This window comes from Gavialis gangeticus, unplaced genomic scaffold (genome assembly GCF_001723915.1).
Source record: "Gavialis gangeticus isolate Ggan-Ray unplaced genomic scaffold, GavGan_comp1, whole genome shotgun sequence".
Taxonomy (NCBI): domain Eukaryota; kingdom Metazoa; phylum Chordata; order Crocodylia; family Gavialidae; genus Gavialis; species Gavialis gangeticus.
The window spans coordinates 16,638,350-16,649,674 of NW_017729011.1; the positions used below are offsets into that span (position 1 = coordinate 16,638,350).

The 11,325-nt window shown below is 43.0% G+C and overlaps 1 protein-coding gene across 10 annotated transcripts in view; it reads left to right on the forward strand.

Annotated features, from left to right (window-relative positions):
* FUBP3 (far upstream element binding protein 3) overlaps positions 1–11,325 on the forward strand; it is a 52,658-nt gene that overhangs the window by 24,076 nt on the left and 17,257 nt on the right. For all 10 annotated transcript variants that reach the window (XM_019510682.1, XM_019510673.1, XM_019510679.1 and 7 more), the window contains 8 exons: positions 1,501–1,550; positions 3,948–4,019; positions 4,809–4,866; positions 7,773–7,935; positions 8,433–8,531; positions 9,297–9,401; positions 9,741–9,843; positions 10,546–10,646. In XM_019510682.1, coding sequence (XP_019366227.1) covers positions 1,501–1,550; positions 3,948–4,019; positions 4,809–4,866; positions 7,773–7,935; positions 8,433–8,531; positions 9,297–9,401; positions 9,741–9,843; positions 10,546–10,646 — 751 coding nt within the window. The remainder of the gene's footprint in view (positions 1–1,500; positions 1,551–3,947; positions 4,020–4,808; positions 4,867–7,772; positions 7,936–8,432; positions 8,532–9,296; positions 9,402–9,740; positions 9,844–10,545; positions 10,647–11,325) is intronic.

Sequence of the window (11,325 nt, forward strand, 5' to 3'; positions counted from 1 at the left end):
GGGGGGGGGGGGGGGGGGGTTCGTTGTCCTCTGTCAAATAGAAGATACCACCTTGAGAAATCTTTGCCCCTCACAATGCTTGAAAGTGGTATTGTTAAACCAAGGGTGAAGTGTGATGCTGGAGTAGTGGCTCTCAACCTTTTTAGAGTTGAGACGGCGCCTCATTAGTCAATGAACCCCCCTCAGAAAATGCCAGCTGTTAGTTTTCACTCATTTTTTGATAGTGCAAAGAGCTCAGAAAGACCACAATGTGCTTAGCATTGCGTGGCATCCTGCAGCACCTTTGTAAGGTTCTTAAGATATCCCAGGGTCCTTCACCCCTGGTTGAGAGTCACTCTGCTAGGGCAACGAATATGCCTTTATTGTGCCTGTTTCTCCTCCAAATAGAGGACTTAATTCTCCAGTTCGCTGTACATCATCACTTGCATACATTAGGCTCTTTGTTGCAACGTGTAACCTTAATACCATATAGTCAGAACAGTAATATTTAGGGTTCTGACACTGATGTGGATGAAACATGAACAGTTGTAGACCTTAGGGCATTGTGTTATGGGTTAGGTTAAACAGTGATAAGTATGTACCTATAGTGCTTGGGTATTGAGAAAAGTCTGATAGAAGATCTTTTTCTAAAATCTGCCTGTGCCTGGCTTGAAGCCAGTAGCATACCATAAAATGTCTTCTAAATACTGTGTTAAAATCCTGTGAAATTCCTTGAAATACGTTTAATTGCCATTAGGCAAATTATTGTACATGCACATATTGTACCTGTTTCAATATATGGCATGCTGGCAAATTTTATATTAATTGGATCCTATTTAACAGTAGCATCATGTTTTATTTTGTTTATTTAAACAAGAAGAAATATTTTGCTCTATTCAACATCCATTAGGCCTCAGATGAAAAGCTGTGGTCAGTTTTGGACGTCCCATTTTGAGGCACAGACAAATTAGGGTACTGAGTGCGCTTGAAACAAAAACTTTAGCAAAAGTAAGGTTTATGGAGGATAATTGAGAACAGTTTATGATGATTCCAGAAGGGGGAAAAATGCTAAGAGTTGTGCCTAAATATCTGAAGTGTACAAATGGATATTAAGAAGGCTTCATGTAGTAATGGGCCTAAGCTGCAGCCTGGAAAATTGAGGTGAAATGTTAGAAAGGTGGTGGGGGGGAGTGTGGAAAGCAGGTGGGAATGGAAGAAATCCCTTGCTGCACCTGCCTACCTGCTAGAGGTGGCAAGACCTAGAAAAGGAGATTTGGAGCCTTCTTCCATTGGCCATTATTTAAGATTAAATTTGAAATGTATCAAATTGTTTAGGGGTAACCAAATCAATTTTTCTCTAAGCCAGGGGACTAAATAGGTGACCCCAAGGGTACCTTCCAGCTTGTAGTCCCACATGTTCTTACTTTTGTATACAAAAGTTTTTCTTCGGTAGCTGACTTTGGGAGGGGGAGGTTTCCTTCCACACTGTTCTTTGCAGTGACTGTTTGAATCTGTTTTTAGGGCTGTAATAACAGAAGAATTCAAAGTGCCTGATAAAATGGTTGGATTTAGTAAGTATCCTGGATGCTTTAATACCATTCTGAATTGTACATTGTGTTCATGAACATTTGCTTATTGTGCTGGGTGGGAAATAAAGGCGCATGATTTTACTGGTTGTGGAAAAACCTGGCCTAATAACACCATCCCATTCTGGGAAAGTGAGATTTCCTGCTTGCCACAAGAGTCACTGACCTGCGCTTAAAAAAACCTTAACTCTCTGTCTGTTAAGGCACTCTGGGCATTTTTACATGTGTTCTCGACATGGCACCAGGTACATCAGCGGCGAATATACCTCCGTACTGAGAAAATGGTACCAGTGCGCTTTGAACTAAAGCACATTGAACGTGTTTTAGTTCAAAGTGGACTGCTGCCATTTTCTCAACGCGGAGGTGCGCTGCGCCACATACATGTGACGTGTGAGGCTGCCAGAGCCTGTCAATTTACATGCTCAATTAAACAACTCTGCTGCAACACTCTGAATTTCCAGTGCGTCACAGCAGGCTCCCCACATGTGTGTAAGTGCCCTCTGCTTCCACAGTGCTGAGCATGAGAGATGGGTTTTTTTGGGAGGGTGGGGAAGAGGGCAGATTTCTAAGGTCATGGTGTGTTGTTGTCTCCAGCTGTATCTCCAGTTTCTTCACACCAGTTTATATAATAAACTTGTAAAGAGCAAATTTATCTGCCTCTCATGAGACTTCATTTACTTTTGATTTATATTTCTGGCCGAGGCTGGAGAGATGGGAAGATATGATTTTTTACTACTAAATTGAAAGCTATTCTGATTTTGAAGGCAGGTCAGGCAGCGCTCCAAACCCTGTGTATACATCGCAGGGAGAAGTAACTAGCATGAACTCTTCCGTCCAGGTGGATCTCTCCCCTCTTCCCTCCCTCCCACCTTCCTTCTTTGTTGTTTCCTCTCTTATTCCATCCCTCTTTTACTTTGCTCTCTTGTCCCTGACGCTGTTCTTCTCACACGCTTAATCTAGATTCCTGTTTTCCTCCCTGACTGTTCACTGTTTCTCCTTTCAAGGGAATCCTCCTGCTGTCATGACTCTCTTTAGCTAACACGTTTACTCTTCAGCTGCCGGATTCACTTCCTACGGCCACGGCATGTTCCCTAGCAGTCGGATCCCAACATGCCATCTCTTCTGGTAAAGGAGCATCCCCCAACACATTCTGCTTAGTGTATGCAGAGTAAAAAGGAAAATAGGAGTCCATGTTGACTCGATATGTGTAGACTGACCAGCATGTCCAGCCTGAAGCTGAAAATGAAAGTTGCTTCCTGACTTGGTTCCCTGGAAGAGGCTGTTATCAGAAGAATTTTAATGGTTTACTGTGTTGCTAACCTGTTAAATCCTTTCTTTTCCTAATTTTGACTACCTGTTGTATCCATTTCTAAAGATGCCACTTGAGCTTATAGGCATGTATTATCTTTTATTGGTCAAAGGCACCTGCAGCTTTGGATGAATAGCCCATTAGTGCGTGGAGGTTTCTGTGTCTAGTGAATGATAAAACAGGATTGTGGGATCCTTATAAATGGAGCTGCTCCCCTTCCACTCCCCACTCTCTTATTTAGAGGTCTAGGTGCTGGTCATACAGAGAGATGAAGCTGTGATGCTTTTTTAGCAATGTGTATGAGGAAGAGGCCTGAACAAAAAGCTAGTATGCGCACACATTCAGATTTAGGCAGATGCTGGTAGAGGCCTTTTCTGCAATTGAGGAGCCTCCATTGGCACAGAGCTACCCAAGCATGCCCATTTGACTTGGCTTTCCAGCAGCTGTGTTGGGTATTGCTCTGGGAGGGATTGCCTATGTGCATGCTCTCCCTGTCCCGCTGGGATGCAACCATCAGCCAGTGACAGGGGGGAACTAAGGGAGACCAGTGTTTCATTTTCAGCTTGAGGTCTGGTTTGGCACATCAGTGCACTTGGGTTTCAGAAGTAAGCATAGAATAGGCAAGCCTTTTGCCTTTGGGGAAGGGGCAGTCAGCTGAACTTAAAAAGAAAAAAAACAAAAAGAATAAAACCCTACTCGTTTGACCAAAAAATAATGGTAACAACTGTGTTTTTCAGTGGACTTGAGATTCAGGCTGTCTGTAAGCATGTCACATAAAGACATGTTTCTGACATGGCTGAGCATAGTAACATTTTAACTTACTCTGTATTCCCAGTTCAGTGCTAGACTGATTTTTTTTTTTTAAGAAAATAGATTACTTAAATCCAGCAGTGTTTTAACGATGGCTCTCCATGTTAAGGTTGGCTTCTGTGCCTGCCAGAGTGCAGAAGCCCGTTTTGCGGCTCCAAAATAGAAACTCCCCTTTCCAACCAGCTGCAGTGGAGTAAAGGGGGAGATGTTGTGCAGTTAGTTCAAGTAACAGTAAATTCTGACACTTGTTGAACTTGTTTCAGTAATCGGCAGGGGCGGTGAGCAGATCTCCCGGATTCAGGCAGAGTCTGGCTGCAAAATTCAGATTGCTCCAGGTAAGTCTTGGAGTATCATGGACAAGTAGTGTACGGTTGAAAGATAAGTCCAGTAGATCAGGCTGTGTGTGCGTGTGTGCGTATAGATAGATATATCTATATAGATAGATATATAGATATTATCACTGCTTACCAACTGATGCACTAAGGCAATATGCATGGAGGTCTGTGAGGAGTGAAGTGATGAAGAGACCTTCCCTAATCAAGGGGCAGATGCCATTTGAACATTGCACCAATGAATTGTCCATATTGTAGATAAAGAGAGTGAAAATGCTCAAATGTGGGGCTGCCTTTCATGGACGCCTCTTCAACAGGAGTGCGTTTGTCTTGTGTTGGCACCAAATTTCTTTAGGGTGGCAGTTGTTCATCCATCTCTGATTGAGGAGATGGGACCAGTGTGAGGCAGCATGCTGTTATTTTACGACATTTTCAGAGCTTGACTGAATGCTCCAGCAGGAGCAAGTTTGCTGGGTGATTGGAGGATAAATAAGATGCTTAGCAAATATTTGTTTTACTGCTGGTACATAATTGTAATGACTTGCAGTCTAGTGTTCAAACCAAGTATGAGGCCTGATTGCATCACACAGCTGTGTGCGCTTTGAGACTGGCTGTCTCTCATCACCTCCTTATTTGCAGTCTGCAAAGAATGTAGATGTTAGCCTTTTTAACCACTGAGAGAGGGAAAGTTTCCTGAGCTGCTTGGGTCTGTCTGCTTGACTACCAATGGCTGTTCAGATACCCTAAGTTGTGAAATAGCCAGTCCCTGTCATCCTCTTGTTTTTTTCATAGACAGCGGTGGGATGCCTGAGAGGCCTTGTGTGCTCACCGGAACACCAGAGAGCATTGAGTGAGTCTTTCCTTAACTTTATTTTTTCCTTTCTCTTTCCTTTCCTCCTCCTCAACGCTGTGCTTTATCAGTGCTGTTACTTAGTTAGCCTAACCAGCAAGTGTTGGCCTATAGAAACTTTAGGGTCACTGGACTCTAGAGCCACTTGGTCTAATGCTTAAAAATATACACATCAAAGGCTTCTTTCCATTACCATTTGTTTTACCCACTGCATAATTTCCCATGGAATCCCACTCCAAAGGGCAAGGTTGCTCGTAGGGCACCTAGGATGCAGTTGACTAACTGCACACTTCCAGGATACCAAACTAAGCCATTAAAGGGCACTTTTCTTCTTCCCCTCAATCTCCCCACACCTACTGAGATGACCATCCTTCCAGATGAAGAGGGGCCGAACGAGGCCTCCAGAGCCCGTCGGTACCACTCTTGAATAAGCTGGAGGTGTCGTTGCAGAGCAGCATGAGGCTCATCAGTGTGCTGCCTCCATGTTGCTGCCAGCCAGAAGCAAAGGACTGAACAAGTCTTGACCTCTGAACCCTGCATGGCAGACACATTCTCAGCAATCCAGCAGGGGTATCTACTTGTAAGGCCTATAGAAACTTTAGGGACAGTGTTTCCTCCCTCCCCCTTCCCAGGAGCTGAGTTTGAGACTCTCACAAACCAGTTGAGGACGTCCTGCTGGGACTGGATCCAGGATCCTCAGGCTTACAGGAACACACTTAACATATGGAGCTGCTCTTTCTCTCCCCAACCTTTGGGTAGGTGGGTTTTTTAAAATCCATCTAGAAATTTGTGAGTTGCATTTGATGATAATAAAAAAAACACAGGCACAATGCCTTTCTCGAAAGAGAGAGACTCTCCCTATTATTCCACTCCTAAAAGATCTAAGGGTACGTAAATCTCCTTGCTGTGCCATAATTCTGGAAGCAGTGAGCTAGAATAAGTATAATTGGCAAGCACATATTACAGGGCAAACAATATGGTCTTGCCAGTATTGAAGCATTTTTCCTTTAGCAAAGGATATTTCAGAACAAGAGTGAAATATTAAAAAGCTACAGTGCTTGGTGAGAGAGGCCTGGGGAAACAGGGGAGAAACATGGGAGAGCTACACTTTCTTTTTTTAGGATCTAAATATTCTGAGGTATGCAACTAAGTGTGCTCGTGTCCAAGGCTGTCCTTTAAAGAATTGGGATTGTTCAGCTTGAGTGAGGAAGAAGGCTGAGGACATGGAAGTAGATGGAATTTAATTTGCTTCTCTGATAGCTGTAAGGTTAGCCTGGCTGTTTTGAGTTACTCTTGCAGCTACCTGCTGGGGGGGAATAAAAGATGAGAAGGTACACACATGAAAAATAAGGAAATAAATCCTGATGTCAGACTGCCTCAAGAAGGGGTTTACATAAGAAAAAATTAGCTCCAGCAGGCATAGCCAATGATGAGCTAACAGGGCAGATTTCTTAACAACCTCTTCTGAAATGGCGAGCATCCTGTGCTGTTCTAGTCCATGTCTCATGTAGCAGTGTTACCATGAAACAAATCAACTTTATGCCAAATCATATTCACTAAGCCCTTAAATCTTGAAAGGTTATTTAAAAACAAAACCACAGGCCTCAATTTGAGATGAGTTTCTGGAAAATGAAGCAGTCCTGTTTCTTGACTGAGGCAAGCAGTGGGTGGGGATGGTTCTCTAATGGCACACAGAGGAGATTGGATCACTGTCCCCTGAGCTAGCAGTCCTGAATAAATGCCTGAACACTAGGGAGCCTTGTTTGCTCTGATTTAAAAAAAAAAAAAAATCCAAAGTTTTCTGATTTAAAAAAAAAACAACAACCCCCAGTCCACTGTTTTCTGTGATAGTGTGGGTATATACGTGGGTAAACATATCTGTGTGTGTGCAAACGTGTATATATACATATCAGAAAAAATGTGGGTGGGTGGTACAGTTTAAATCAGAAAATTTGGGATTTTTTTTATCAGAGAAAACTAGGAATCCCTGCTGATCCATGTGGGGATGTTTTGCATGGGAACAAGAGTCAGGTTTCTTGTGTGCTTTTGATGGCTGAGTGCTAAGTAAAAGGGAAAGCCAAAGCCACTCAGGTGCAAATAGGGTACTGCTGGTCTGGCTCTATCCACTTCCATAAGTGGGTATGGGCAGGGATAAAAATGGGCATGTTGGTGTCAGAGACTGGGAGTTGCAGTCAGCCAGCTCAGACATGCTAAAGCTTCCAGAACCGTGGTCTTTAAATCTGTTGGAATGTCCCTAATTTGTTCTCCATCTGCTCACCAGCAGCATCAAAACGGAGTCTGTCACTCTAACTTCTAACGCAGGAGATCAACTGCATGTTTTATGTAGCCTCAGCAATCCCAGCCAGTATTATACAGAGCTGTAAACACACTGTGTTGGTACTGCTGGAGACAGCAGGCAGAGGGGAAAGAATGGGGCAGTCACTTGTGGCTCTGTTTCATCACAGTTTTGTGATCAAGCCTCCCGCACTTACTACATCAGAGCAATGCTCCACCCCTGCCTTGATTGCAAAGCAAGACAAGGTTTGGGGTTTACAAAGACAGATATTGAAAAGAAGTGTATTAGACATTAAAGCATCTTGACTTTTATTTAAGAGGCGTAATATATGGTACATTGAGAGTAGTAGTGCAAACCCCTTTAAAAAATTGCTGGCATCTGCTGTGTCAAGAGGTGTTGCTTCCTCCTCTCCTTTTGAATACCCAAGTGGAAAGTAGGTGGTGGAAAGGGGACTTGGCATTTCAGAGGGTGACTATGCTAACCATGATTTCCTTCTCATCTCTTCACTTCTCCTCCTCCCCCAAAATGTCTCGGGTTCCAATGCTTCCTAGTTTCTGGGTCAGATGAAACAGTGTTGTCTAATGGTTCTTTCCATCGGTTCTTTTTGAAGACAAGCAAAGCGGCTACTGGGGCAGATTGTAGATCGCTGTCGGAATGGACCCGGCTTTCACAACGATGTTGATGGCAACAGTACAATCCAGGAAATTCTGATTCCAGCATCCAAAGTGGGCCTAGTCATCGGCAAAGGAGGTGAAACAATAAAACAATTGCAGGTGCGCATGCGTGATTTCTTTCTAGGAACTCTCCCCTACCTGCATTTCTCTGGAACAGCAAACTGTGCTTTGAAAATAGAGCCTTTAGATCCTGCTGTTGGAGATTAAGATGTTAGTTATTCCCCTTCTGAGATCTGGGTTCAAATATACGTTTGAGTTTGACCTTAGCTGAGGTCCTAATAGATGTGCCTGTATCATAAAAGTAATATATAGTTCATGGCAAAATGTGGGCTGCACTGGTGCCTTTGGGATGATGTTAATGTCCACTGTGCTGTTCCAAAGCAGGGCTTCTCTCTGCATTCAGTCTTTCAGCGCCTAAAGCTGACATTTAACACCTTCCCTTCTCCCTTTCCCTACAATTAGAATAAGAGAGATGGGTTTTTGTGTTTTTAAATTAGAACTCAGATATCTGGTGATCAAATGTAGACCCCCTACTGCTCATGCCCCTGCTTTATTTCAGGGTCTTTACTTATTCAAGTGTTGTGTATTGTTTGCAGGAGCGAACGGGTGTGAAAATGATCATGATCCAAGATGGTCCGTTACCCACTGGAGCAGATAAACCTCTCCGTATTACAGGAGATGCATTTAAAGTACAGGTATTGTAGTAAAAACCAGTAACACGTTGGGCATCATTAAGAAGGGAGTGCAAAAACAAAAAAGAAAACATCGTAATAGCACTGTATAAATCCATGGTGAGCTCACATCTTGAATATTGCCTTCAGTTCTGATCTCTACCTCTCAGAGAAGATGTACTGGAATTAAAGATCCAGAGGAGGGCCACAAGGATGATCAAGGGGAGATGGAAAAGGCTAGGGCTCTTCAGTTCAGAAAGAAGAATGGTGAAGTGTGTGTGTTTTGGGGCAGGGGGTAGATAAGATAGAGGTCTATAAAATCTTGTGGGATGTAGGTTGAGTGCATAGGGAATGATTATTTCCCAAACCCCAGAATATAAGAACTAAGGGGCAGCCTCTGAAATTATCAGGAGACAGGCTTACAGTAAGTAAGGGGAAGTACTTTTTACACAGCACATAGTTAGCTTGCAGAACTCATTGCCACAGAAGATCGTGAAAGCAGATAGTATAAACAAGTTTGAAAAGGGCTTCGACAGTTTCATGGAGGGCTCGTCCACTGGGAGCTATTAAATAGAACAGTTGAGGAAGTGTCCTGTGTCATCATCCTTAAACCACTGATGGTTGATGTCAGGGAGTATATGACAAAGGATGGATCACTTGCAAAAACAAGTCCAAGGAGAGCAGTTTGTCTCCTTAGTGTAAGTAACTGTGCTGCTTAAAATCTGCTCATCAGCTACCCTTCGGGAGTGGCATGGATTTACACTACTTGTAATTTCTTTCCTGCTCTAGCAAGCAAGGGAGATGGTACTGGAGATCATCCGGGAGAAAGATCAAGCGGATTTTCGAGGTGTACGCAGTGATTTCAGTTCTAGAATGGGAGGCGGCAGTATAGAGGTATGTTTTGCCTTTGTAGGTATTATGGTGACCTGCCTGCATGGAGAATGTGGGATGGATTTCCAGAGGAGGGTTGAGGGAGCTATCAGAAGGCACTTCTTTTTCTTAGGATATGATCTTAAGAAATGGCATTCTCATAGTGTAGACAGTTAATTGTGTTTGAGGGGAAAATAATAATGGGTGGCCTATATTTTGTGTTTCTTGCATGGTATGATTTCTGTAGCTAGAGCTGTTAAATTTGATCTGGCCTAGTAAAGTTAAATATGCACTTACTTGTAAAAATGTATGTGCTATGTTCTAATTCCTTGATCTTTCACATCACTTTGTTTTTCTCATCAGGTCTCTGTGCCCAGGTTTGCTGTTGGAATAGTAATAGGAAGAAATGGAGAAATGATCAAGAAGATTCAGAATGATGCTGGTGTTAGGATTCAATTTAAACCAGGTTTGTGTGGGAAGACAGAGGTGTCTTATGAACAGTGTTCCAATTAGGGGCAGCTAAGGTTTATCATCTAGTTTCGGTCTACATTGTCAGGTCCTCCTCTCTTTACAGAGAGCTCAGCACCTCTTCCTAGTACCAATTTTTATAGGATGTATCATCTCCTTGGTCCCTCATGCACTTTACAGAAGGTTCTTTCAGATTTGCTGAAAAATTAGGAAATGAGATTTCATTCCAAAGCATTAGACATTATGGTATCAGTGTCTTGGTTTTGTAGCTTATTGATGCAGGAAATAGTTTATGGAATAAGTTTATTTTTCCTACTTTAAAGAACTGTGCTTTGGGACATGAATCTTCGGAGATCAGAAGCTGATGAATTCAAGTTAATTCTTTGGGTCCTTGGCTGTCTGCTCTCGTCAGAGCTGTTTTTGTCCTTTAAAAACCTTAACAGTCACTTTCAAGGCTTATCATGTTGCATGTGAAAGTGTTGCCTTTCCAGTGCTAGCACCTCTTCAGATAAAGACCAGGTTTTTTGGTAAATGGGAAAGGGGTGGGGCTGAAGGTGGATGAGGTAGATGACAAGTCTAACATGCTTGCTCACCTACCTGAAAACGCTGCTGGCTATGATAGCACTGGAGAAGGAAGCTTTGCTTGATGGGTGGGTGTTTATCCTTTTTAATTTATTCTTTGCCACCTTTGGCTTCACAGATGATGGGATTAGTCCTGAAAGAATCGCACAGGTCATGGGCCTTCCTGATCGGTGTCAGCACGCAGCTCACATCATCAATGAGCTTATTCTTACAGCACAGGTGGGTATTGTAGAGTTCCTTGAAGATGCCTCTAGCATTATGTGGGGGGGGGGGCATAGTTAAAGGAGCCACTTAGTACATATGGTTGCAGGGCTAAAGCCACCCTGTAAGATGCAATAGAGGTACTCGAGAAGGAGCTTTGCTCTCTTCTGCTCCATTCTCTTCATCAGCCCTTCTGCTACCCATTGAGGTACCACCATGTCACTTTATGTAGTATCTTGCTATCCCTGATGGCACTTAATTATAGGCTGGTTCAGGTATGGAAGATCTCCTGGAAGTGCACCTGCTTAGTTTGTGGACAGGCTGAATGGTCTCCCACTGGCCCTACATGTTCCCCACATTAGAATATTTTGGATATTTAAAAATGTTTTCCAAACATTGGGGAAAGAATAGAATTGAGACCTTTGGTTACCAAGTTGAAAGTCATGAAAACACCTCCCCATCCTGTGTTCATTGTGGGGAGGAGTACTATTCAGAATGGCACAACATATTGTGCATGTGGGGCTCTTTCCTCATTTTGCTTTCTGTCAGCTCTAGACAGCAGATGCAACTCCTGCATATCCATCCATTCGCTTCTTGGACTATATTTTAGGATTGTGAAACTCCACTGTTCTTGCCAGAAGGTGATGGAGGAAAAGCTATCTTTTTTTTTTTTTCTTTTTCTTTTTTTTTTTTTCTT